This window comes from Osmerus eperlanus, chromosome 27 (genome assembly GCF_963692335.1).
Source record: "Osmerus eperlanus chromosome 27, fOsmEpe2.1, whole genome shotgun sequence".
NCBI classification, from domain to species: Eukaryota; Metazoa; Chordata; class Actinopteri; order Osmeriformes; family Osmeridae; genus Osmerus; species Osmerus eperlanus.
The window spans coordinates 8680296-8707989 of record NC_085044.1 but is presented as its reverse complement, the minus strand read 5'-3'; the positions used below and the strand labels follow the sequence as shown (position 1 = coordinate 8707989).

General features: G+C 48.7%; 2 protein-coding genes across 13 annotated transcripts in view; both read left to right on the top strand.

Annotated features, from left to right (window-relative positions):
- Positions 1–22005, top strand: part of LOC134013596 (ankyrin repeat and KH domain-containing protein 1-like) — a 40796-nt gene extending 18791 nt beyond the window's left edge. For 5 of the 11 annotated variants that reach the window (XM_062453128.1, XM_062453126.1, XM_062453122.1 and 2 more), the window contains exons 10-35: positions 121–230; positions 311–398; positions 553–680; positions 1087–1230; positions 2158–2260; positions 2378–2640; positions 2913–3618; positions 3726–3853; positions 3983–4094; positions 4411–4556; positions 4748–4890; positions 5159–5372; positions 5468–5643; positions 5825–5987; positions 9523–9618; positions 9833–9949; positions 10104–10511; positions 10906–11237; positions 11354–11509; positions 11735–11884; positions 12604–14189; positions 15082–15258; positions 15370–15624; positions 20765–21003; positions 21113–21274; positions 21401–22005. In XM_062453128.1, coding sequence (XP_062309112.1) covers positions 121–230; positions 311–398; positions 553–680; positions 1087–1230; positions 2158–2260; positions 2378–2640; positions 2913–3618; positions 3726–3853; positions 3983–4094; positions 4411–4556; positions 4748–4890; positions 5159–5372; positions 5468–5643; positions 5825–5987; positions 9523–9618; positions 9833–9949; positions 10104–10511; positions 10906–11237; positions 11354–11509; positions 11735–11884; positions 12604–14189; positions 15082–15258; positions 15370–15624; positions 20765–21003; positions 21113–21274; positions 21401–21460 — 6362 coding nt within the window. In that variant the 3' untranslated portion in view covers positions 21461–22005. The remainder of the gene's footprint in view (positions 1–120; positions 231–310; positions 399–552; positions 681–1086; positions 1231–2157; positions 2261–2377; positions 2641–2912; positions 3619–3725; positions 3854–3982; positions 4095–4410; positions 4557–4747; positions 4891–5158; positions 5373–5467; positions 5644–5824; positions 5988–9522; positions 9619–9832; positions 9950–10103; positions 10512–10905; positions 11238–11353; positions 11510–11734; positions 11885–12603; positions 14190–15081; positions 15259–15369; positions 15625–20764; positions 21004–21112; positions 21275–21400) is intronic. The other 6 variants (XM_062453129.1, XM_062453127.1, XM_062453124.1 and 3 more) reach the window with 4 other exon arrangements.
- Positions 22006–22317: 312 nt separating this feature from the next.
- On the top strand, positions 22318–25276 carry eif4ebp3 (eukaryotic translation initiation factor 4E binding protein 3). Of its 2 annotated transcripts, none has more exons than XM_062453138.1 (3): positions 22318–22692; positions 23976–24131; positions 24979–25276. In XM_062453138.1, the coding sequence occupies exons 1-3, from the start codon at positions 22560–22562 to the stop codon at positions 25005–25007; spliced, it is 318 nt and encodes a 105-aa protein (XP_062309122.1). In that variant the 5' UTR covers positions 22318–22559; the 3' UTR covers positions 25008–25276. The 2 variants fall into 2 exon arrangements, with proteins under 2 accessions (XP_062309122.1, XP_062309121.1); XM_062453137.1 differs by having other exon boundaries at positions 22320–22692; positions 24976–25276.
- The last annotated feature ends 2418 nt before the right edge of the window (positions 25277–27694 follow it).

Sequence of the window (27694 nt, the reverse complement as noted above, 5' to 3'; positions counted from 1 at the left end):
CCATAAGAGAGGAGAGTAGGGGACCAGAGGGTAGAGAGGGGAAGAGGGGGAGGAAAGGAGGAGTAGGGCCACCTGGTCGTGTTAAGGGTTGTTCAACTGTGACCCCCCCCACCCCCCAAGGAGCCAACGTCCACGCTACCACGGCAACCGGGGACACGGCGCTGACGTACGCGTGTGAGAACGGACACACTGATGTAGGAGACGTGCTGCTGCAGACTGGAGCTGACCTGGTGAGAACTGACCCCTGACCCCTGACCCCTGATGGACACAAGCTGTCACTGACTATCTCTCTCTGTGTGTGCGCGCGCAGGAGCATGAGTCAGAGGGAGGCAGGACTCCTCTGATGAAGGCAGCCAGGGCAGGTCACCTGTGTACCGTCCAGTTCCTCATCAGCAAAGGTATGACCCCACTCTGCTCCCTGGCTGTCCAGTGACTGCGTAGAGAGTAGGACTGAAGGCTGTATAACAACAAGGACTTTGACTGTCTCCCTCTCCTCCTCCTCCTCTTCTTCCTCCATCTCCTCCCCTCCCTCCTCCTCCCTCTCCCTCGCAGGTGCGAACGTGAACAGAGCCACTGCTAACAACGACCACACCGTTGTCTCACTGGCTTGCGCCGGTGGTCACCTGGCAGTGGTGGAGCTCCTATTGGCTCACGGGTCTGACCCAACCCATAGGCTCAAGGTCAGCTCATCTGTCCAGGAAAACACATCCTGATTGGCTAACAAGAGTCAGACCAACACAAAATACTATTTAACAAAAAACGATGTACTGTAGAATAGAACTATGTACAGTAGAGCCACATGTTTCTACTGTACAAAGTAGAATAGAATAAGTTAATAAAATATTTTCTTCAGTCATGGCAGAGCATTTGGTGTTTGGCCTCAGTTATCTATTATCTCACACATAGAAGACGACGTATGAGAATGGAAAGATTTACGAATCGTCTGTTGATCACAATGTGCACCACTCAGCTGACTGATAAAGTGGTACCTAGACAGAAGCCACTCTGTTGGTGAATCATTTAGTTAGTCATGGCTGCAGTTTGTAGTTGGTGAGCCTGACACTGTGTTTACCTGTCCCCCCACAGGACGGCTCGACCATGCTGATAGAGGCAGCCAAGGGGGGGCACACCATCGTGGTGTCCTACCTGCTGGACTACCCCAACAACATCCTGTCAGTGCCCCCCCCTGACTTGGCACAGCTCACCCCCCCCTCGCACGACAACTCCCAGGCATGGAGCACACGCACATGCACACACGCACAAACACACATTGATTTCTCTATTTGTCAACCTTTTTTGGGCCTGCGCCCCGCGATCCATTCTGCAGGTCCCTTGCCGCCCCCTATCCTTAAAAAACAAAGAAACATTTAATTGAATGCCAAATATCATATTTGATTTAGCTAGACAGTTGGACTATGATTAAAATCCATTTCCCAGGAAGCAAAAAATGCCACGTGAATAGAAATTATATTTATTGGTGTTAAACAAATGCAACAATTAGAAAATTTACATTCAAACTTTAATTCTGACTCGTTATTGAGCAGAAACGGCAGCCAATCTGAAAGCAGTAATTTGGTGTCTGTGCCAAGCAAAAAGCAAACGAGAGCAGCCTACCTATGAAAACGTATTTGCTTACTGGGGGGAAACGCAGAAGGATATTTAGGCTATCCTATATTAAAAAGCCAATTTATCTAATCTTTTGGAGGAAATTAGCTAAATTGCTCTGAAAGTTGGTGTGAGCCCTGTGCCCATGTTTGTCTGCCAGTTTCTTCACAGTGGGTTGCAGAGAAGTTAGTTTGAACCTGGAAACGAGCATTGCATGTTAGATTGATACTAGGGGTGGAACAGTACACTGAAGTCAAGATTTGGTTCATACCGCGGTTCAGACATCACGGTTCGGTACGAGTTCGGTACAATGGAGGAAAAAGCAAAACAAACCAGGTTCCTCTACGAGTGAATACGGGCGCATTGACATGAAAATGTGTAAAAAAAATACTAACACACACACACACACGTTGCATCCGGTACTCCTTGATGTACTCTGAACCCCCCCTGGGGGGTGGTACTGCCCCCGTTGAGAAACGATGATTTAAAGGAATGTTTATTATATGAACATGTTTCACACGTGTGTGTGTGTCCCCAACGCCCCCACTCCAGGCTCCCAGAGTCCCCTTCCAGGCGCTGGCCATGGTGGTGCCCCCCCAGGAGCCCGACAGAGCCCCCTCCAGCCTCGTCGCCCCCCCTCCAGTCATCGGCAAAGGTTTGTTCACCCTGCCTGACTAGCTGGGTCCTCATGTTAACTAGCACCCCAACTAACTAGTGAACGTGTGAGTTAGAAACTTTGCTAGCCAGTGTTATACTTCTCCTCCCTCCCCAGGTGTGTCCAAGCAGCGTCTTGGCCCCCTGCAGGCCAGTCCCGGTACCACGGCCAGCCCGGAAGGGGACCCTCTGCCCCCCTTCCACCCGTACCAGCCCCTGGAGTGCATCGTGGAGGAGACGGAGGGCAAGTTGAACGAGCTGGGCCAGAGGATCAGCGCCATCGAGAAGGCTCAACTGCAGTCCCTGGAGCTCATCCAGGGGGAGCCGCTCACCAAAGACAAGATCGAGGAGCTGAAGAAGAGCAGGGAGGAACAGGTGAGGGTGAGGAACGTCAATCTTAGGGGAGATGGGGGGGGGGGGGGGGGGGGTGACACTCAAGGCATTACAGATACACCGTGTACACATATGTATGTATATACACACACAAATGCTCTTAAACTTGAATTACAGACACTTAAGACTGATTTAGGTGTAATGGGAGTATGGGGGTTCCATACAGGACTGATGGGATGGGTTTTGTGATCTAAACTATCAGATAAATGGCTATCGAAGTGTGCAGGTAGCTGTAGTGATTGTGCTCCCTACCCCCCCAGGTGCAGAAGAAGAAGAAGATCTTGAAAGAGCTGCAGAAGGTGGAGCGGCAGCTGCAGCTGAAGACCCAGCAGCAGTTCACCAAAGAGTACATGGAGGCCAAGGGGCTGAAGGATGACCCAGGGCAACCCGCAGGGGTGGGGCAGCCCGCAGGGATGGAGTCACCCGCTGCCGGCCCGGCCAATCACCCGCACGCCGGGCCCCTGCCCAGCGACCGCGAACAGGAGGTGGAGGGTTTTTGTGACGACGAGGACGGCCCTCCCCGCTCTCCAGCGGGGGAGGAGGGGGAAGAGGAGGAGGATTTTGATGATGATGAGGAGGAAGAGCTGGACTTTACTAAGCTGCCACAGGTGGACACCATCCTACACAGGGAGGCCCAGCTACAACCCCCCCCCCCACCCCTGCCCTCCCACACCCCGCAGTCCCACCAGAGCCCCCCTCCACCACCCCTCCAGCCCAGCTTCCCCCCCCTCCAGCCTCTCGCCTCCCAGCAGCAGTCTACAGACTTCGGCTCGGCGGGCTACTCCGACCCTGGGCCAGGGCCAGAGGGCTGCGGTTCCAGCCCCGAGCTGCAGAGGGCGCTGTTGAGCCAGCAGCAGATGCTGTGTCAGCAGGCAGGGGGGTTCGTCACTCACACCGCCCCTGCTGGGCTCCTGGTGGCCACGCCCGCGCAGACACTCACAGACACGCTGGACGACATCATGGCAGGTGTGTGTGTCGGAGAACTTATGTCGGTAATCATAGCTCTTTTTTCTTGTTGTTCTTGATGTTCTTACTAAAGTTGTTTTATGAACTCCTGTCTCTCTGGCCTACAGCAGTGAGCAGCAGAGTACCTATGATGAACACTACCACGTCCCCCCAGCCACCCTCCCAGAGTCCCCCCACCTCGTCTACACCCCCTTCCATGCTCCCCCTCTACCCCACTGTGGACATTGACGCTCACGTGAGTCTACTCTACTCTCCCCTCTACTGTACTCACCTCATTTGCTCTACTTACCCATCTACAGATTAACTTGTGTCCCTGTCTTTGATTGGCTGTGGTTAACATGTCTCCCTGTCTCTGATTGGCCAGACGGAGAGTAACCACGACACGGCGCTGACTCTGGCATGTGCCGGAGGACATGAGGAGCTGGTGTCTGTCCTCATCGCACGAGGAGCCAACATAGAGCACCGCGATAAGAAAGGTAGGGAACAGGACGCACACACACATATTTACATTTTAGTCATTTAGCAGACACTCTTATCCAGAGCGACTTACAGTAAGTACAGGGACATTCCCCCCGAGGCAAGTAGGGTGAAGTGCCTTGCCCAAGGACACAACGTCTTTTGACACGGCCGGGAATCGACCAAGCAACCTTCTGATTACTAGCCCGATTCCCTAACCGCTCGGCCACCTGACTCCCTATAACATATACACAGACACACACGCAGTGGTATTAGATGGTGATGAAAAGCCTGCCCCTCACCACCACCTCTCTCTCTCCTCTCTGTCCACTCCAGGCTTCACTCCTCTCATCCTGGCTGCCACCGCTGGCCACGTAGGTGTGGTGGAGATCCTATTGGACAAAGGAGGAGACATCGAGGCCCAATCAGAGCGGACCAAAGACACGCCCCTCTCCCTGGCCTGCTCCGGGGGCAGGCAGGAGGTGAGTTCAACTGTGTGTGCGTGTCAGAGTATGTGTATGCTTGGGAGTGTGTGCAAGAGTGTTTGTATGTAAGTACTAGCTCGGCATGACTCCGATTTTAGTGTGAAGTGACAGTCAAATGGTGCTCTGTTGTACCGAGGTGTCCTGTGCTCTATCCTGCTACTCTGAGCTGCTGTTCCCCTCCCTGTCAGGTGGTGGAGCTGTTGCTGCTGAGGGGGGCTAACAAGGAGCACCGTAACGTATCCGACTATACGCCCCTCAGCCTGGCCGCGTCCGGGGGCTACGTCAACATAATTAAGATCCTCCTCAACGCCGGCGCTGAGATCAACTCAAGGTGGCCCCCAATCTCCTAGCTGTCTCTCCTCGCTGTTTCCTCACTGCCTTCCCTCGCTGTCTCTCCTTGCTGTGTCTGGTAGCTGTCTCTCCTCGCTTGTCTCTCCTTGCTGTGTCTGGTAGCTGTTTCTCCTCACTTTGCCTTCCCTCGCTGTCTCTCCCCTCACTTTGTCTTTCTCCTAGCTATGTCTCCTCACTGTATCTCCTAAGTGTGTTTCCTCGCTGTCTCTCTTTGTAACTCATCTCACCCTGCACGTCTTGTCCTCCAGGACGGGCAGTAAGCTGGGGATCTCTCCCCTCATGCTGGCGGCCATGAACGGCCACGTCCCTGCTGTCATGCTGTTGTTGGACATGGGCTCTGACATCAACGCGCAGATAGAGACCAATCGCAACACGGCGCTGACGCTGGCGTGCTTCCAGGGGCGTGCCGAGGTGGTTGGTCTGCTGCTCAACCGCAGGGCCAACGTGGAGCACCGCGCCAAGGTAACCCCCCCAACCCTCACACTGACCTTACCAGACACTGACCCAGTCACACACGCCAGTGACTCCTGTTTGACATTTGACCCTGTGTATGTCAGACGGGGCTCACCCCTCTGATGGAGGCGGCATCTGGGGGCTATGCTGAGGTGGGTCGTGTCCTGATGGACCGCTGTGCCGACGTCAACGCCCCCCCGGTCCCCTCGTCCAGAGACACCGCCCTCACCATCGCTGCCGACAAAGGACACCACAGGTTCTGTGAGCTGCTGATCATCAGGTAGGAGATACTATGTCATAACTTTACCTTACCTCTGATGCCATAACCGTACCTAAGCTATGATGTCATAATCATACCTGCAACTTTGCTATAATCTTACTTACGTTATGATGTTGTACCTGCAACTATGATGTCAGAATTCAACATAATGTCAAACCTACTCTGATGTCCTGCCCACCAGGGGTGCACACATCGACGTACGGAACAAGAAAGGGAACACGCCACTCTGGCTTGCGGCGAACGGTGGCCATTTCGACGTGGTCCAGCTGCTGGTGCAGGCCGGAGCTGACGTGGATGCCGCTGACAACCGCAAGATCACCCCGCTCATGGCCGCCTTCCGGAAGGTACTCTGTCACTCTCACTCTCACTCACTACTAGGGGTGCAAAACCGAACCGCAAATTATTATTTTTTGTTTAAAACACAAACCACGGTTCGTTTTTGTACATGTAAACCACGGTTTTTCGTCTCTACGAGAAAACACAACCTAACACCCTTTGTCCAATGAACTGTCAGTATATCAGTGACGAGTCACGTAGGGAACTGGAGAGCAGTGTTGCCAACTTACCGACTTTCTCGCTATATCTGGTGACTTTCCAAACCCTCCTGGTGACTTTTATTGTCAAAAGCGACTACCGACAAATTTAGCGACTTTTTTCGGTGTTGTTGGGGACTTGCTGGTGTTTTAGAGACTCTGACATGAAAGCACGGACCGTTTTGCAGTACTGTCCTTAACGAGCAGTGAGTGCTGCCGTCCCAAAACACTCACAGGCGGTCAGTCGCGCAGCACTGCTACTTTCCTTACTGAGGAGTTGGCAAAACTGGAGAGGCAAATCATACGAAGCTAGGCACGTGTAAAGTATGCCAATGGTAATACATCTAACACAATGGTTCTCAAACTTTTTACACCCCGTACCACCTCAGAAAATCTTTGACTCTCCAAGTACCACCATTATGACCAACGTTAAAATACAGAAGCCTACCCTATTGAGCTACACACAGTTCACGCAGGATGTTTGCATGCGCCACTACCCAGGAACAGTCAGGTAGTAGCGCGTGCCAACATTTATTTTTGTTTTGAAACAAAAATATTATAGGAAAGACAACTTTTTTTAAATCACATTTTAATGATATCATTTTAATTATATTTTTTTTGTAGAAAAAGAAAGCAACAATAATATAATTCACAGCGAGTACAAGAAGTTAAATCAGTTACAACTAAAGGCCCCGTCACACCATAACGTTCTGGTCGACGTTCTATGACGTTAGAGGAAACGTTGATAATCGTCCATGGTCGCTGGTATAGCGCTGGTATAGCGCCAGAAGAGCGTTGTGTGGACGCTGGTAATCGTCGGTGATCGGCGGAGAACGCTGGTCCAAAAAAAAGTTTTGAACATGCACAAGTTCTCATGGCGACCAGCGTTCTTCAACGTTTAATTTAAAATACTGGATAACGCTGAAGAACGTTTGTGGAACGTTTGACTAACGTTGCACACGTTTGGCTATCGTTAGTTCATGTATCACAGTCGTTACCCTAGCGTTACTTGGTTGTTATTAACCAAGTAACCAACAAGAGCAACAAGTCCCTCAATAAGAGTCATTGTGTTCCTGGAGGAAACTAACATCAGGTCCAGCAAATCATTTCTAAGTACCGTTGTACTCCCGGAAGTTGCCGTAATTTACAATTTAAAAATACAAATATTACAAAATATACAAATGGCACAAGAGATACAATTTTGGAATGCAGTGCAAAATGCAATGTGTTTAAGACATTAAAGTTAATTGAAGTCAGTGTGAACCCTTGGCCTTGTTGAAGAGGCCAACAGCGGATGGGAAGAAACTGTTTTTGTGGCGTGTGGTATCAGTCTTGATGGACCGCAGCCTTCTGCCGGAGGGGAGTGACTGAAACAGGGAGTGTCCAGGTTGGGAAGAGTCGGACACAATCTTCCTCCCGATTGCAAGTGCGTCTTAAGCCTTTTCTTGAAGGTAGGGAGACAGTCAGTGTCTCTGATGGAGGTGGGGAGTTGATTCCACCATTGGGGGGCCAGACAGGAGAAGAGCTTGGGTTGGGAGCGGGCGCTCTTGAGAGGTGGGACCACCAGACGGTTGTCAGAAGAAGACCGTAGGTGGCGGGTGGGGGTGTAAGGCTGGAGGGAGAGACTTGATGTAGTCGGGTGCAGTCCCGTTCACCGCTCGGAACATCAGTACCAGGGTCTTGAATCTGATACGGGCCATGATGGGAAGCCAGTGGCGGGAGATGAGGAGTGGGGTAACATGGGAGCGTCTGGGTAGATTGAAGACCAGGCGGGCTGCTGCGTTCTGAATCCTCTGGAGAGGGCGGGTTGCGCATGTCTGTGAGGCAGGCCTCGATCCTAGCTGAGATCCCCGGATCAGTCGGGGGGGGGAACGAGAGGTACAGCTTCGTGACGTCAACCTAGCAGTGGTAGGAGAAGCCATGGGAGGTGATGATTGGTCCAAGTGAGGTGGTGTACAGGGAGAAGAGGAGGGGTCCAAGGACAGAGCCCTGTGGGACACCAGGTAGGAGAGCTGGCGAGGGCCTGACACTTTGCCTCCCCAGGAGACCTGGTAGGATCTTCTCGACGGGTAGGATGAGATCCACTGAAGTGCAGTGCCAGTGATGCCCATATCAGAAAGTCTAGCGAGCAGGAGCTGATGGTTAACCATATCAAACGCTGCAGAAAGGTCCAGCAGAATGATGACGGATGACCTTGAAGCTGCTCTGGCAGACTGGAGGGCAGTTGTGACTGACAGGAAGACGGTTTCTGTGGGGTGGCCAGTCTTGAAGCCTGATTGGCTGGGGTCAAGCAGGTTGTTCTGAGAGAGAAAGTTTGACAGTTGGTTGGATACAGCACGTACAATTGTTTTTGAAAAGAAGGGTAGCAGTGATACTGGTCTGTAGTTCTGGAGGACGACAGGGTTAAGGAAGGGTTTTTTGAGTAGAGGGGTAACTCTGGCCTGTTTGAAGGCAGAGGGGAAGATGCCGGAAGTAAGAGAGGAGTTAAGGACATGGAGAATAAAAGTTATGATGGAGGGAGAGATGGTTTGAAAGAGAGGAGAGGGGACTGGATCAAGGGGACAGGAGGTGGGGCGATGAGAGAGAATGTCAGAGATCTCTGCCTCGGACAGGGGAGAGAAAGAGTTTAGACATTTAGTTGGTTCAGTCATAGAGGGTGAGTGGGTAGGAACGGTGGGCACAGGGAACTGGCTGCTAATGTCAGCGACCTTTTCCTCAAAGGAGGAGAATTCGTCTGCCGTCAGGGAGGAGGAGGGGGGGGGGGAGGTTAAGAAGAGTGGAGAAAGGTTTGTGAGGGTTTGAGGCAGAGTTAATTTTGTTCAGGGAGTAGTGGGTTTTAACACCAGTTATGTGAGCAGAGAAGGATTTAAAGAGGGAGTGATACTTATCAAGGTCCAGACCGTTTTTGGACTTGCGCCATCTCCTCTCAGCTGCCCGAAGGGTGGACCGTTCTTCACGAATAACATCCGTGAGCCACGGGCAGGAGGGACAAGATCGTGCAGGCCTGGTTGACAGGGGACAGAGAGTGTCAAGTGATGCAGTTAATATGGATAATAGGGTGTTGGTGGCAGTGTCAATGGGGTGGGACGTGAACTCGTCAATGGGAGGGAGGGAGGATGTTACAATGGAGGGGAAATCGGAAGGGGATAGGGACAGGAGGTTGCGACGGAAAGTTTCGAGGGATGGGGAGACAGGAGGAGTTGGGGGGGGAGAGAGACAGAGAACTGGATAAAGAAGTGCTCCAGAGAAACATACCGCCCCTCTACCACACGTCCTCTCGTGATGCCAAAACACACACAGAGACACTGATAGGGTCCCAGATTGATCTCTGACTTCTGTTCTCCAGGGTCATGTGAAGGTGGTTCAGTACCTGGTGAAGGAGGTCAACCAGTTTCCCTCTGACATCGAGTGTATGAGATACATTGCCACCATCACTGACAAGGTGAGAACACACACACATACATCCACCCTTGATCACATTAGGCATTGAAACAGGACGTGTCTTCAGTGACTGTTATAGGAGTAGATGAGGGGTTGCTAGTTATTTAAGCAGCTTATAGGTAGAAAAGAAACCTACTTGCCTATGTCAGAGTTCCAACTGAAGTCTCTTGTATTGAATAATAATCCTCATAATAATAATAATGTGCTGTCCTCAGGACCTGCTGAAGAAGTGCCACCAGTGCATGGAGACCATCGTCAAGGCTAAGGATCAGCAGGCAGCAGAGGCCAACAAGAACGCCAGCATCCTGCTGAAGGAGCTGGACCTGGAGAAGGTAGGGTTTCCTGTATGGACTTAGGGCTTCCTGTATGGACGTAGGGCTTGCTGTATGGACGTAGGGCTTGCTGTATCGACGTAGGGCTTCCTGTATGGACGTAGGGCTTGCTGTATGGGTGAGCCTGGTCCTAAGCCCTCTGTTTGCTGTCCAGTCTAGGGAGGAGAGCAAGAAGCAGGCCCTGGCTGCTAAGAGGGAGAAGAGGAAGGAGAAGAGGAAGAAGAAGAAGGAGGAGCAGAAGAGAAAGCAGGAGGAGGAAGAGGAGGAGGAGGAGGAGGCCAAGGGGAAGGAGGTTTCTCCTGAGAGCCAGGAGCAGGACAAGGACTCAGACTCCGAGGGGGAGGAGGACCCCAGCTCAGAGCCAGAGGTTCCCATCGACCCCCCCAGCGCCACGACCACCACCACCATCGGCATCTCAGCCACCTCGGCCACCTTCACCAGCGCCTTTGGCAAGAAACGCCAGGCCGCCGCGGCAAACACACCCAACGCCAACCGCAAGAACAAAAAGAACAAGACCAAGGACCCCTCGGTCAGCCAGCCAATAATACTCCAGGATTCCCAGGTAGGCCCATCTGTTGGGTACAGTCATGTTGCTTGTTGATGTTTTAGTAGTACATTTACATAAGTGCTTTCAATTATTTATTTTCATGAAGCTTCTTCCTCCCTGCCTTTTTCTCCCCTCCTTCCTATCTCCCTCCTGTCTCCTCCCTCCTCCCTCTCCTCCTGTCTCTCCTCCTCCCTCCTCCCTCTCCTCCTTCCTTTCTCTCCTCCTGTCTGTCTCCCTCCTGTCTGTCTCCCTCCTGTCTGTCTCCCTCCTGTCTGTCTCCCTCCTGTCTGTCTCCCTCCTGTCTGTCTCCCTCCTGTCTGTCTCCCTCCTGTCTCTTTCCTGTCTCCCTCCTACCGTCCTTCCCTGCCTCCCTCTAACCCTATCCTGTCTTCCTCCTCCCATCCTGCAGGTGGCACTGGCGCAGCAGCGGGCTGACAAGAACAAGATCCAGGGGGAGCCCCGGGGTGGGGGGGCCCCTGGAGGGGGCAGCGACTCGGACCCCCTGGACAGCACCGACTGTACCAGTGAGAGCAGCGGGAGCGGGGGTGGGGGGGGCCGCAGCCAGGACCTGGCCTTCCTCCCCGACCTGCCCTGCTTCTCCTCCTCTTCTTCCTCTTCCTCCTCGTCCTCTGCCCCTCAGACTCTGCAGAAGGCCCCCGTACCGGAGAAGAGGCAGTGCACCTCGCTGCATGGTTTCCGTGACGACAAGCCCCTGGTCAACGTCTCCAAGCCACACCAGAAGTAAGAGGACGTAGAGAGCACGGTTTAGTAGAACAGAGAAGAATGGAGTAAAAGCAAAGCTCTCAAACGGTATGTGTGTGTGTGTGCACGCGTGTGTTACACTCTTATTCTCCCAGGCTTCATGACATGCTGAGTGAGCGCCCCCCCAGCATGCTGGCGACCCAGCTCAAGGCCATGGCCCTGCCAGGGTGCTCCCCCAGCAGCAAGCCCAGCCTCACCAGCCCCAAGAGGGGCCAGCGCAGGGAGGATGGCTGGAAGGAGGTGGTGCGCAGGTGGGTCCCCATGCTGGCACCCTGGGACATGAGACTTCCTGTATGGATGTACAGCTTCCTGTATGGATGTACAGCTTCCTGTATGGGTGTAGGACTTCCTGTATGGATGTAGGACTTGGACACACCTAGGAGATGGGGGGTGAGACATGTAAGTGTAACAATCTGTATGTGCATCAATTTTAATTGTGTGTGTGTACGTACGTGGTGTGTGTCCACCGCCCCCAGGTCTAAGAAGCTATCCGTCCCGGCCTCCGTGGTGTCCCGTATCATGGGGCGCGGTGGCTGCAACATCACCGCGATCCAGGACGTGACAGGGGCGCACATAGACGTGGACAAGCAGAAGGACAAGAACGGAGAGAGGATGATCACTATCAGGTACACCTCACACCTCCCTAAAGGCCGCAATATGCTTCTCCGACTCCGTTTACGGATGGGCGGGCTTACGGATACGGATGGATAGACTGCGTTTATGGTTCTCCGTAGGCTGTGGGTGCTGAAAACAATTCACTGCCAGAAGAGTAGGTGGCGCAACGGTTTTCTGTAAGTTGTCGTCGAGTGTTTATTTACCTAGGTTATCGAGAAGTCGGAGCAAATTTACAAATTAGCCGTTTCATCAATAAAATACGCACATTTTCAGCAACTACACTGCCCATTTCTCGTCCCATTTCAGTTCAGATGCTGATTTACATGTACTGTTTAGCTGGAATATGAATTGTAAAAACTTACAGCAATGGCGTTCAAAGGATTCTGTTCGTCCTGTTTATCACGGCAACCCCGCCCCTGACGCAAGCGGTTCTTAATACTGACCAATCACAGCCAAGGGGGTATAACTAACTATCCGAAATTATGACGGATAGTTAAAAATTCAGGAGATGCACGTCGAGCTGTCCGGGGCTCTCCGAGGGCTCTCGGAGAGGGCGTTCCCCGTAGAGGAGGGCGTTCCCATGTGTTTGTAAAACCGAGAAGCATATATCATCCTTAACCCTACCCAACACAACCTAGTATACAATGGGTTGCTGTGACAGGATTTCAGTGGCTCGCCTTGTTCCAGAAGTGTTTGAGAACTGGGGTATTAACGTCCTCCCATCCTGCAGGGGTGGTACCGAGTCGACCCGCCACGCGGTGCAGCTGATCAACGCTCTGATCCAGGACCCGGCCAAGGAGCTGGAGGACCTCATCCCCCGGACTCACATCAGGGTCCCGGGGGGCTCCTCCTGCAAGCTGGGCCCCACCTTCCCTCCTACCGCTGGGGCCCTGGCCTCCACAGCCTCCTTGGGCCCCAAGAGCCTGGCCCCTGCCGGCCCCTCCTCCTCTATCCCCTTCCAGACCTCCAGCAGCCAGCCGGGGATGAAGCCAGGGAAGGGGCCGGGTGCTGGGGTGAGGCCCCCTTTCGTTTCCCTGCCCCTGGCCTACACCAACCCCCATCTGGCCCTCCTAGCGGCCCAGACCATGCACCAGATCCGGCACCCCCGCCTGCCCATGGCCCAGTTTGGGGGCACGTTCTCCCCCTCCTCCAGCACCTGGGGGCCCTTCCCGGTGCGGCCGGTCAGCCCCGGCAGCTCGAACGGCTCCCCCAAACACAACGGCAGCGTGGCTCCCAGACCGTCGCCCGCCTCCTCCACCCCCGCTCTCCAAGATCACATAATCACCGCATCCCCGGCAACGCCCTCCTCGTCAGGCCCTGGCCCTGCCCCCTCCTCCGCCAGGAAGCAGCTGTTCCCCGAACCAAAGACTACAAACATGGCCGCCCTCGTTTCAGTGGTTGGCTCTGGCCCAGCCCCTCAGTCCATCCCAGCCCCCCTTAATGCAGCCCCGATCACCACTGCCTCCCCATCCCCCCCGGCGCCCTTTGCCCCCCCAGCCCAGCTGCCAGTCTCCAGAACGGACCCCCCCAGCTCCTCCGCTGCCCCTCCATCGAGAGAGAAGCCCTCCCTCGACACTGCCGCCCCTCTTATTGGTGGAGCCAACGAAAGCCCCGCCCCCATGCACTTCTCGGCCCCTCCCCAAACCGCCCCCCCCTCCCAGCCAGATCCCCAGAGGAAGCAGCTGCCCCTCCCCTTTCCCCCCAGCGCTGACCCCGCCCCACTCTCTGCCCCGCCCCCCAGCTCCCGGCCACAGCCAGCAGGGGGCAGCCCAGCCAGCGCCTCCACACCTCACTACCCCCCCTCGCCCCAGGGAGCTGGAACCCGCATGCCACCCTTCTATCCCCCCATGACACACCCCCAGGACCTCCCGTCCGTGTACGCCCCCCCCTCGCAGGAACACCCTCTCAAACATCAACAACAGCATCACCATCACCACCTTCACCATCATCATCAACAACAGCAGCAACAATCAACACAAGCCCAACAGCACTCAGCGCTACAGATGCCCCCCCCCTCCATGATGAACGGCACCCAGATGCCCCCCCATGGGCCTAAACCCCAGATGGCCCCGCCCAGCTACGGCCACTCCCACTCCTCCGCCGCGCTCTTCAACCACATCAGCAGCATGTTCGACTCCGCCCAGGGGGGCAGTAGCCAGGTGTGGGGCTCCTGCCATCTGCCCCCTCGTGCCCCCCCTGAGCAGCCCTACAGTGCCCCCTACCTGGGGGGGCAGGGGGAGAACGGGATGGGCCCGGACGGCTCCAAGGCCCCTGGGTACCGCTGCCCCTCTCAGAGGATGGTCCACAGCCCCATCGGTAAGGACACACACAATATATTTATTTACGTACTTACGTACTAGGGAATGGGAATCTTTTGGTATTTCACGATTCGATTCTAATCGATTCTTGGGGTCACGAATCGATTAAAAATAAATTCACGATTTTTTGCTATTGTTAATTAACAAAAAATACATGTATACCAAAAAAAGAATTTTTACATTTGTGAATCGCTAGAAGACTGAATCGAGATTCAAATGTGAATCGATTTTTTCCCCCCACCCCTAATATATACAATACTGTGCAGAAATCTAACTAAAGATTTGACATGACATTTGTCTTTTGACATTTTCTTCTGTGCAGTAGTACAGAAATGCAATTTCATAAAAAAAATATTGTTTTGTCTTTTATTTTTTCTTGCAGCATTTTTGCTTAACTTTTTACATTTATTTCATTGTTCCTAAGACTTTTGCATATTACTTAATATCCCAACAGACATGCAAGCATACAGATATACAGCCGGGCCAAAAGTATTGAGAGCGACATACATTTTGTGTTTGCAAAGCTTGCTGGGCCTTGGCATAAAATGACTGCTAACATAATTTCAGTAAGTCATATCATAAGCACAGCGGAAAGTGTAAACTAGTTCTAGCCAGGTGAAATCACTATCATTCTGATTGGATTTTAAAAGCAGTTTGACTGCTGTAAAAGAGGGGACTTTGCATATATAAAAGAATTTCGGCCCAAAAAAGCTTTATAAAATATGAAATGTGCCTAATTGTATTCCAGTATTCTATAGAAACATGTGAAAACATTTTCCTCAAATACTGAACCAGCAAACTTAGCAAAACACAACATTTGTCTTTGCCAAAAATTATGGACACGACTGTACAGACACATCAGTAACGTCCAGTCCCCTCTGTGTTTCCAGGTTTGCACTCTCTGGACCCCTCTTTGAGCTCCATGTCGTCCTCTGGCCCGTCTCTGACCAGTTTCTCTTCCTCCATACCTGGCAACCCAGTCTACCTGCAAGGACACGCCCCCCTGGGAACACCTGCCTTCAGCAGACAGCACTTCTCCCCCCACCCCTGGAGTGCTGCTTCCTCCTGTAAGCACACACACACATATACAGCCTCAACACTAACACATCACAGATATAGGTTTGCATAATCATTGTTATACTTTCTTCTTCTCCTCATTTCTTCCTCCCATCCCCCAGGTGAGTCTCCAGTTCTCTCTGTGTCATCTGGTAACTCCTCCCCTCTCTGCGCGTCTGCGGTAACTGCAACCATGGGCCAATCCAAGCCCAGTGGGGGTGGGCAGCAGCCCGACCGGAAGGTTCCTCCACCGATAGGGACAGAGCGTCTGGCTCGTATCAGGCAGACGGGCGCAGGCAGCCAGATGATGCACAGCAGCTACACCCCGTCGGTGGGGCAGGGGGGCATCTGGTCGTTCAGCCTGGGGGGTGGATCTGGTGAGGACCCTGCTCCACCTGGCCCCTGTCCATCTTTAGGACGGTTGTAGGTTGTAGAGCCTTGCAGAAGTATTCACACCCCTGCGTCGGCTAGGCCTTTTTCCTATTTTAAATTTACATTTAGCAGACGCTCTTATACAGAGCGACTTACAGTAAGTACAGGGACATTCCCCTGAGGAAGGGTAGGGTGAAGTGCCTTGCCCAAGGACACAATGTCATTTTTGCACAGCCGGGAATCGAACTGGCAACCTTCTGATTATTAGCCCATACTAATAGCCATCTGACTCCTGTCAGATTAATAGTTACTAATTACTAGTGCAGTGCCTGTGATGCGACCTGTGTGACTAAGTTGTTGGTTAGTTGATTTGGTGATATACAGATGAACACAAACACAGATTCCTGGAATTACAGTATGATGGTGTCAGTGATGCAGCAGGGGATTCATGGGGTGAATAGCATGCTCAAGTTTGGTTTGTTTTACAATCAAATATATTTTGCTTTTTCAAAGTGATAGACATGTAAATCAAATGATACAAACCTCCCCAAAATATAAATTACAGATTGTAATGCAAACTAAATAGGAAAAATCCTAAGGGTAAATGTATCACTCAATGTATATGGAAGCAGTAAACCAGAATAGGGTGTGATGTACAGTCGTGGCCATAAGTTTTGGCAAAGACAAATGTTGTGTTTTGCTAAGTTTGCTGGTTCAGTATTTGAGGATTTTTTTTCACGTTTCTATAGAATACTGGAAGACAATAAGGCGCATTTCATATTTTTTAAAGCTTTTTTGGGTGAAGATTTTCAATATATGCAAATAGGCCCCTCTTTTACAGCAGTCAATCTGCTCTTAAAATCCAATCAGAATGATAGTGATTTCACCTGGCTAGAACTAGTTCACACTTTCCCCTGTGCTTATGATATGACTTACTGACATTATGTTAGCAGTCATTTTATGCCAAGGCCCAGCAAGCTTTGCAAACACAAAATGTATGTCGCTCCAAATACTTTTGGCTATGGCTGTATGTCAAATGTACCTGGGGTTGTACTGGGGACATACATGAGTGCTGTCTACCACCACAACCCATGATTTAGTTGTGATGCATCATATGTTCTCATGGTTTATTGCTAGTCACGTCATCTGGATTTTTGTTTATTTAGGATTTTTGTTTTTTATAATGAACGTTTGTGTGTTTAGCATTGATTTTCTTGAACTCCAAACAAAAATATCGTGCAGTTAGCTTTGGGTCAACTTGTCCCTTTTATCGTTATCAAATGAGGATTATAATTCCTGGAGAGCAAACGATGCCATCCAATAGCTAACATGGATTTGTTACACAACTTGTAATTGAACGTATCTGCAATTATTTATCCCAGTGGATAGACCTGTAGAAATTGAAATTATGTTTTGTTGTTTAGACATGAATTGGGTGTGCTCAAGCCTTCGGCGAGAGCACAACCTTTGTTCTCTCACATATATATTATTATTATTTTTTATTTTTTTTGCCCCCCTAAAACTCAGTCAATATTTGGCCTACCTAGACAACCTAGATGTCAAAAGTTTCGTCTTGGTAGCGATTGAGTTGCATCTATTGGGATTTACGTTCCGTTGCATGGTTTAGGCTGAAGTTAAGTTTTTGTGGCGAAAAGTGAAGCTAACGGTGGCTAATTTGCTAGCCACAGTCACTGACGTTACTAACGTCACTACGTCACCAACGTCACGAAAACACGCGTGACTACCTTGGGCAGAACATTCGTTTCGTATCTGTTAATTTGGGGGATAGCTAGGCTAACTATAGCTTTACTGCAAGGCAGCTAATTTGCTAGCCACAGTCACTGACGTTACTAACGTCACTACGTCACTAACGTCACGAAAACACGCGTGACTACCTTTGGCAGAACATTTGTTTCGCATCTGTTAAGGGATAGCTAGGCTAACTATAGCTTTACTGCAAGGCAGCTGCAGAAACGCCACAAGCAAAGAGGCCAGGGTGATAACTATTTACTCATTTTACTTTGTGATATGACACACAATTGTGATGTGTAATGTAACTACAATATAAGCTGATATTATTAAGGAAGTACATCTACTTTCGGAAACAGTAGTCTACTATTTCACTGAAGTATTAGCATCATGATATTATAGCATGTGTTGCCCGGGCAACACATACTACAGTGGTCTATGATGTATCTGTTTTCAATCGTTAAAATACACATTCCTCACATATACATTTTCGTTGTAGGATTTATTCTGACATTAGTAAACGATTTGTTGGTGAAATTACCATTACCTGTGGTTTCAAACCAGTGTAGCTAACTGCAACGCTGTAGCTTACGCGAGACACACTACAAAAACATCTACAGTACACAGCTGTTTAGGAAGTCAAACGGCGACAGAACATGTTCGGCACTCTCCTTACTTAAATCAAAAGTCTATCTAACTACTAACCTGAACTTCATTGCCACAGCTTAAACGTTGTCAATCTGTTCATGAAAATAATTAATTTCAGCGGACTGTCTGTGTCTGTGTGTCAGGATGGTCAGTACCCCTCCCTTGGTCTCTCTGCCATCTCAAAAATGTTGTTCTGGAGAAAAACGGAACGTTAAATCCAATTCAACCAACGCAATCGCTACCAAGACGAACACAGCAGTAGTCTACTAGTACTGTACCGTAGTAGTACAATTTACCGGGGCAGCTTCTCCACACAGGGCTATATCGCATTTTGCGTTGTTACTGACAATGGTCGCTACCAGTGAGCTTTTTATGAATGAGCGATTTTCCACTAAATAAATGTCAAGCTTATTTACGTTTTGGGGGGCATATTTTCAGTTAGCAGATGGTACTGTTTGAATCGCGATTCCATCTTCTACTGCCGGGTAACGTCATAGAATAATCTTCAAAGGGGGTTCTTTATTTAAGCACTTTATCGCCAATAAAGTACGTGTTCAAGGGTGTTGTTAGGCCCTCCGCTGCGCGTCGGGCCGGCAAACCCTGGAACACGTACTTTATTGGCGATAAAGTACTGCCTCTCGTACCTTATTGCTTTTATAATACGGTTGCCAGCGAAATTATAAATAGTAAATAAATAGTAAGCTGCCTTTCAGCACAAAATAGTTATAGACAACAAACATTGTGTATCGCATTTCAGTAGCCGAGAGAAAATAGTCCCTGTAAACAGTGGCTGTTGCTATGCAACGGACAAACAGCATTGTGAACTTCACGTTTGTTAGCCTAGCTAGCTAGCTAGATCTCGCAATTGACTTTGCTCATTTCATAAAAGCTGCCTTTAAAATAACAACAATGACAATGGGACACTTTCAATAAAATAATATTTATTTTAAACATTAGGTCTAAACATGTTACGGTTTGCTTATATTGATTTGGATATTTCCTCTAATTGTGCATCCATGGAAAACGTTTCTCATGTCCCCTTCGTCTCTGATGACATCGCTTTCGACCACTCTTGCTCACTCTTGCTCTCTCATCTTCGGCTAACCACTCATCAAAAGTTCTTCCCCCCAAAAGATCGAAGTTAACATGAAACATGTTTGCTTACTGTTAATCTTGAAATGACAACAAAATGACAACGACAACCAAGTGACAACGAAAATTACCAATGACAACCAAAAATGTAACCGTTATTTTGAGTGCGCACTAATATGAAACGCTCCATTTTAAGGCAAATTTAAACAGGCGTACTGTAAACACCTGTACACCGTACAGTACTTTATGCTCAATAAAGCACACCCCGTGACTCACTCTCAACCAATCAGAATGCTTGATTTCAACCACACGTATTATAATAATGAATGAATGCAATGAGTAGGCTACATGCCTGAAAATATCACGAGAAGGGAAAAACTTAAAATGACGTTTAAGTCATAGAGATTAGGTCAATTTTTACACCGGTCTGCCAAATGTATTCGTTTTGATTCAACGATGAGGCTGCCTCTTGCAGGGGAAATGAGAAGACATCTATTTCATTCTACACTTCACTCGTATTTTCAGTTGTAAATGAGCAGCATTTTTGTCTTTTTTTTTTTTTAATCTATTTAATCTTTATAAATAATAACTATGCATTTTCATATAAAATATACAGAAATCAGTTGTAAAAATGTCATTCAAAAACGGACCCCTGTGCAACCGACGCAAGCAAGCACACCCTACAATTTCCCCAGAAATTGTACCCTCTCTAGTTCTCTTTTACAACAGATCATCAGCTGCTTTCAAAGGGGCTGGATAGCGAACAGAACGACAATATAAAGTGGATATACTTTCAGAATAGATCAGTGAATTTTGTTACATAAATTAATGTGTTTAATGATGTCAGAACTGCCAGCACATTGGAAATCTACATGCTAAGTGCTGTATGGTGAATTAGGCCTACAATTATGACAACTGTCTCAGTCATTGTGCATGTAATGACTTCTGTTATCAACTAAATGTTGAGATGTTTGTGGTAGTAAGACAATTTAACAGAGAACCAAGATAGTACATTTTGATCAACATAACCTAAGCAATTTATTACGTAGGAAACAGCAGACAAATGAAGGCTACATAATCATTTGCCTGAATGTAGGCTACCACAGCATTGGCAATTTGACTAGAATAAATGTGGAGGTTGAACAAGAACTTCAGAGATTACAGTGAATTTTAATTGAGATCTGAGAGATATAGGTACCAAAACCACCGAGAAGAACTGTCATCACCAGCTGCATCACGGGCACTGCACTATCAATCTATAATTCCAGACGTGTGAGTCACCGACATAGTCGCAGGCAGTTTGCACTATCCATAGTTCAAGGAATCTGTATTTGTGTGTTTCACTGACATCGTAATCACCGACTGCATCATGGGCTCTATGCACTAGTTTTATTAATTCTACAGGATAGTACAGTAGAAGACCAAGGATCATAAGTTTATAGTTCTACAGTATTACGATGGCCAGAGTCAAGGAACATATACCATCCCTTTTTGTGATATATAATCAGTCTGTTTGTAGAGACGCTGTCCTAGTTGTTGCTGTCTTGTGTGTGGACTGTTGTGGGTGTGTAGACTGTAGTGGGTGTGTGTATGTGGTGTGCATGCATGCGCTGTTCCGTGTTTGAGTGGATACTAACTGGTCTCGGCCCGTCTCAGTCCGCCCCTCCTCTTACCCTCCTCCCCCTCCAGAGTCCATCTCCGGCTGGGCCCCGCCCCTCATGGCCGGACACGTCATGCACCCCCACCACCACCAGGGGGAGCCCTCCGCCTTCTCCCAGCACCAGGCCCTGGAGAGGGACGACAGCGGCATGGTGACCCCTGCCAACAGCTTCCACCAAGGGCAGCACCAGGCCCAGCTCCAGCCCATCCCCTCTGGCTTCATGGACTTCCCCAAGGTGAGGGAGACTGACCATAACACCTGGGGGAGTATTCTAGACAGTACTGTGGAGAGGCCCACACTAGCATGTAAACAAACTTTGCTGTGACGTGTGTGTGTGTGTGCAGGGTCTGCCCATGTCCCTGTACGGGGGTGCGATGCTGCCCCCCCACCCCCCCCTGGGGGACGGTCCTGGGGGGCCGGTGTACAACGGCCTCCACGCTGCTGACCCCTCCTGGAGCCCTGTCCTCAAGGTCGTCTCCAACACAGACAGCACCGACCCCCAGCAGGTAGTGCGGGTGTTTGTTTTCTGTTATTGAGGTGTTCTGGGTGTTTGTCTTTTTGTGTTTGTGATTTGAGTTTGTCTTGTGTGTGTGTGTATTTTTATTCTAACTCCTGTTCCTCTCTCCCTCCAGGTGTGGCCAGGGACTTGGGCTCCTCATATTGGCAACGTACATCTGAACCACGTCAACTAAACACACACACACAAACACACACACACCTGGTGCTGTATTGGACCGATCACAGTACCAGTAACACAGATAATAATATAGAGATATTAACCTAGACATGTCCCTGACCTGAGAGAGAGAGAGAGAGAGAGAGAGAGAGAGAGAGAGAGAGAGGGGGGACACCATGCTGATGTGCCTAACACAGGGAGGGATGGAGGGCTGCAGCACTCTGTCCACCTGTTCAACAGGATCCTGTCTGCCTAGCTAGCGTAAGCATAACCATGACGTCCACTTCTAAACCTTCCCCTTAAGTTCTCCTCCCCGGCCCTCTGGGGTCCACAGTAGGGTCTGCTACTGTGCTATTTATCCCAGCCTAGGCACGACTTGGTGATAACCGATACAGAGAGAAATCTGAACCTTTTAGAGTGGTATAAACATGTATAATTGTTTACATACTAAAAAAAGGGTTCAAATGAGAGTAAATTTCATGTTGTGTAGTGGCTCTACTTCACGTAGGCTGTATCCATGTGAAATATCTACCTTAATATTCAATAAAAATATTAAACTGGATCAAATTGTCTTGTACTTTGTTACTTGTGTAATCACTTTTCTCGTCGGGAGTTGTATAGTACACAGAATTTGGCTGGGACACGCTAGTCATATTTGGGGCAATGACGTTTATTGTTTACAAGTATGACGTTAAACGATTTGAAACCAAACACCTTTGAGCGGCTTAAGCCGCTCATCTCTGATAGGCGATGATGTAGTCTGTCATGGTGCTGATTGGTTGGTTGATGCGCAAAGACGCATGAAGGAAAGTAAACAACTGGAGAAGACAACCTAGCAGTGTGCACGTCAGTGTCTTAAATTGAGATTGTGATACAAATATGCCACTCCCACCAGCTGCCTGTACATAAACATGTGCACGTGGCTGTCAGTATTCGTCTTGCAACTTCAATCTCGAGACTGAACGGTCGTCTAGCGATCCTTTGCTGCCCCGCTACAGCTTTGGTCTTGGTTTTACTGCAACCATATCAGAAACAGAGCGTGCAAACTTTTCTATTTTTACGAGCGAGTATTTTATCCCCAAACTAGTCATATTACTTCAGTGTAAATTGCAAGTATGTCTGTTAACTGCCAGCAGAGCAGCAGCTGTCCTATTCCCAGCCGCTTCGGTAACTCAAAGGACTGGCCCCTGCTCCCAGACTCCTACAGCCAGACTCCCGAGGGAACGTTCTTCTCCACCACGCCCGGAGGTGAGCTACGCTACCGCTGCAGTTACATACTATGCGCCGGTTGTGTTTTTGTATTTTACTTGCTGTTAACGATACCAGAAATAAGCGTTTGAATCGCTTCTTCGGTGCATGGTACAAAAACCGTAGTGGAGCGCATTGCGTACACGTGCGTAATGGCTGTTCCAGCCAGGGTAGGGTGACCATATCCTGGCTTTCCAAAAAGAGGACACCTTTTCTCTCGTCGTGGGGGGTGGGGGGGATGATGGGGTTCTAAACAGTGTTAGCGATAAATGCAAACTTTAAGCAGTAAAAAAAAAATATATATATATATATATATTTGCATAACATAAATATTGAATATGGTTTGGGCACTGTTTCAACTCAGCTGTCATTTGCTGCAGGCAGGAATTTGGTCAGTAGTTGCTACAAGCCTCTTATCTACCAATTGGTGTGAGAGAAGGCGAGACTTCTAAAGAGGTGTTTAAAAGCAATGCAAATATGCGCACGCACACAATGAAGTATTAGACCAGATGCACATCATAATATAACTAAAACCGAAATTCCGAAAATGAGGACAAATGGTCACTGTATTCCAGTTTCTTTGGGTCTTGTGTGGGGAGAGAAAGAGAGGCCATTAAGGGGGGAGACAGTAAAAGTGAGAGGCCAGTCTCGGGGGAGTAAAGTTGGAGCACCAGTTTGGGGGTGAGAGAGGGGAGGAACGGCCTGTCCAATGGTAAGAGGGGGGAGGGTGTCTGGGAATGAGGGTGTTTTCAGTTAAGTGAGGAGGAAAGGAGAGGGAAGTGAGGAGATGAGGAGGGAGCATGGACATGACAGCTGCTGTAACCTAAGGAAACGGTGGTCTGAACTGCAGAAGTGGTCAGCCTTGTAGTCCCATGGTGACAACTCCATATGATGTGTTCATTAAACAGACGCCTTCACCTCTTGATCCGCAGGTCAAATGCTCTGTCACTGACGACACAGACTAGCTCACACACAGACACACACCCTCATTCACAAACACATTTACAGATGTTGCTTTAGTTGTTTTTGCTAATTCGTATATGCTTTAGTTGTTTTTGCTAATTCGTATATGCCTTGAAGGAAGCTGTAACACACGGATTTTTGTGCCTCTGAAACACACACACACACAAAACCGTAAGTCAATATTGTGTCCCTTGTGACTAAAGTTGTCTTAATCCTGCTCTTCATGCGAGGTGCTCACCTGATCTGCTTGCAGCTAGTTTAGTGTGCAGTCCTTTTTACTTCAGTGTCATCACAGGAAATCCCCCCCTCCTTCGTTCCAGGAACTAAGATCATCTACGACAGGAAGTTCTTGCTGGAATGTCGTAACTCTCCCATTGCCCGTACCCCCCCCTGCTGCCTCCCCCACATCCCCGGAGTGACTGTGCCCCCCCTGGGAAAGCTTTCTGAGGGGATGGAGAATAGCCCCCACCTGGCAGGTGATTCTTTACCCCTGAGACCTAACACCTGAGTCTGGGTCAAGCGTCTTAACTGTAGCCCTCATGCTGTTTCTCTGTGTCTATATTTCTCTCATCTATAACTTCCCTTCCTCTACACCCCCACTGCCTGCCTGTTTCCATATTCCCTCTCTCCCTCTTTATCTTTTTCTTTCTCTCTCCCTCCATATCTCCCTTTCACCTACTAACCCAAACACCTGACACTGTTCTCACATGGCTGCAGGTGTGTTTAGCTTGTCACATTCAGCTCTCCCTCTCCTCCCCCTCTTCCTCTTTCTCTCTTCCTTCTCTGTATCTACTCCCCTCCACATCGTCCTCCTCGTCCAGGAGGAATCTTTGCTTTGTCCTCGTCCAACCCTAGTGAGAGACAGCACTGCCAGGGCCGAGCCATTCAGGGCTACCCAGGCACATTCTCTCATTCTCAAGGCAGATGTTCTATGCTGAGCAAGCAAGCTGAAAACAAACAGTATGTTACCAGTTACCTCAGGGCATAGGATCAGGGACTATGATAGTACCAGGACTAGGACCAGGAGCAGACTGACCTGCAGATCACATGCTGCATTACTCAGCCCTATCACCGATGTTGACTTCTGGAGGTTTAGAATGAAAAAAATGTTTGCTTTTTTGGGGGGGGAAGTAGAAAGCACACTTTAGTGCACACACACACACACACACAGGATGGGCAGGTTCAGTGAGTTCAATTTGCTTAAGGGCACAACAACAGTGAATGTTGCAGCAACCTACAGTCTAATCCCCTTCTCCCTCCTGTCATTCAACCTTTCCTGTCTCCTTGCTTCCTGGGGTATAACATCTCCTCTCCTCACAGCAGATGATGACCAGTTTATGATCGACATCTGACCCTCCAGACCTTCTCCATGGTCGAGGTTTGGTAAAGGTTGACCACGGCGGTTGACGGTCTCTACAGGGCCTGCAGACACCCCTCCAGCATTTTAATTCCCATGATTCTAGAATTCACCGTTAGAACCCTCAGAGAAACACGGTTCTCTGAGGTGGGAGGTGGAACAGTGGCAGTTTTCTGTTAGAGCCCAGAGAGCGGGAAGGAGGGAGGGTGATACAGACTGTTCATCTGCCTTTATCTTGATGTTCTTTGTCTTTTGTACATTTGGTACTAGGCCTTGCCCTTTTCCCAAGATAAAGAAATGTATGGTTTCTCATTGTGGGTGGTCAGAATGTGTACGAGTTTTTCTATATGTCTAACTGCAGGCTGAGTTCCAGGCCAGTGTCTGTGCCAGTGAGAGCAATACAATAAAATAAAGTGACGTTTGTTATTAAAGCTCTCTGTAGTGGTCTTCTTTTAGTGTGTGTGTGTTTGGGTAATCCACTAAGTATTCCGGTTTAAAGGTCAAAGCCCTATACCATAAAGCAAGTTCAACATGCCTGGGATAAATTCTCTTCACTAGCTTCACTAACCCTAACAATCGCGGAAAACGGTATCACGATGGTGGTTATCAACTCCTTAACTCAACCCAGGTTTCCCCACTTGAGCGATGAACGTGTTCACATAAAAAGGGGCTTGTTTGCCAAAAATGACCAATTACAAACATGGACATGTCTAGAGGTCTGTACTTCACACAAGAAGAGCAAACATACATTTTAAACAAATTCAAAGAGTTTAAGAGCATAATTCAAGTGAAAAGCAACACTGTTGCTACTGAAGACGTCTTAGATAATACCCAATTGCTCTAAAAGTACCAAGTCAATGAAGGGAATATTTAGTTCAAGTTCAAGACAAAATCAACGTATTTATTACACATATGTAGGGTGCAGGTGTCTGTGACACTCAAGTTGAGTATCACAGAAGACTGGACAATGAATACAGGAAATCAAGGGAGTATATGGTATCACAATATGGGAGGCTTCAAGATGATTAGCATAGCCTTTGCATGCACTGAAAAAGGACACTGTATGCTAGATAGCTTGTGTTTAGGTCTTTAGATAGGGCTACTACAAAATGGCCTTGTCGCTCCTTTTTTCCTCATTCAAAGTTGCTTGGCATTATACACTTATATTGTGACCTCTGACTTACATTAGTGACACAGGCCTTTCCTAGTCGCACCTTACAAAGAACTAACTTATGGCTATGCAGGCATAAGAAAACAGCATAATGACAGTTTATCAATGATACAAGAAACTAATTAATAGATATAGGGTTATGTGCTCATGAAATTAATATAGCAAGGTATAGATCAAACATTGTTTATTATATTCAGAACATTTTAAACTGTATACGGGAGTACAACGGTACTTAGGAATGATTTGCTGGACCTGATGTTAGTTTCCTCCACGAAAACAATGACTCTTATTGAGGGCTGTTGCTCTTGTTGGTTAGTTGTAACTGATTTAACTTCTTGTACTCGCTGTGAATTATATTATTGTTGCTTGCTTTCCTACAGGTACACTCTTGCACTTTTGAGGTTCATGTTCTTTAATTGTAACTTGTTTAACTACATGCTCTTATGTTTCTTCCCATTGGCACTTATTTGCTTTTCACAATGTATGCTTCATGTTTTGGCTACCCACAATGTTTTTGGGGCTCGTTGTATATGATCATTGACCTGTGCACTTTTGTAAAGCTCTTTCTTGGAAGTCGCTTTGGATATAAGCGTCTGCTAAGTGAATAAATGTAAATGTAATGTATACAATAAAGTAATTATTATCTTTAATTGTTGTTAACTGATCAGTGGTTTAAGGACAGACCTCTTCACTACTTCCAAGAAAAAAAAGGATTGTTGGGAAAAGGAAAGGAATCAGGAAATGTGGCCAAAACCAAACCCAGGCCCCTGCGGTAAGGCTTTAGCCTTTGTGGTATGTGCTCTATCCGGTGAGCCTCTTACGATTGCTTAAAGAATATTCAGGTGTATTGTTACTAGTCTGTGTGGTATTATTGTTTGATTACATTGTCATGGATTTGCCTGGGCACTCATCAGAGAAACCAGGACAGGAAATGAACAAGTATTTTTCTGCTTAGTAATTATAGTCACTAATTCCACATGCTGGCTTACTGAGCTGTAACTGACTAGGAGAGACACAACATCAGGATTGGTACTCTAAACTGTCTCTCAACCCTCCCCCTGACCTATTCTGGGAGAGGTGGACCCTCTGGCCTATTCAATAGAAATGCAGGGGCAGAGAGAGGGAGAAGGTTTGGCAGAGTGGGACTGCTGTTCTACCAAACCAAGCCCTGTCCGTTTCTGAGAGCTAAAGTCCAGCAGCAGGATTCATCACATCACCTGACTCCTGGATGGCTTTTCCTTCTCCTCTCTAGTTATCTAGATACTGCTCCTCTCTAGTTATCTACAATACTGCCTCTCTAGTTATATAGAATACAACCCCTCTCTAGTTATATAGAATACTGCTCCTCTCTAGTAAACTAAAAAGGGGCAGTATTTTAGTTCTCTAGAATACCGCTCCTCTCCAGTTATAATACAGTCAATGATCCACTAGGTATCAGAAAACATTCTGTGCATCAAATCTGTGAACCAACCCGACCCTAAATCTGCTACACAGACCTTACCTTAATGACT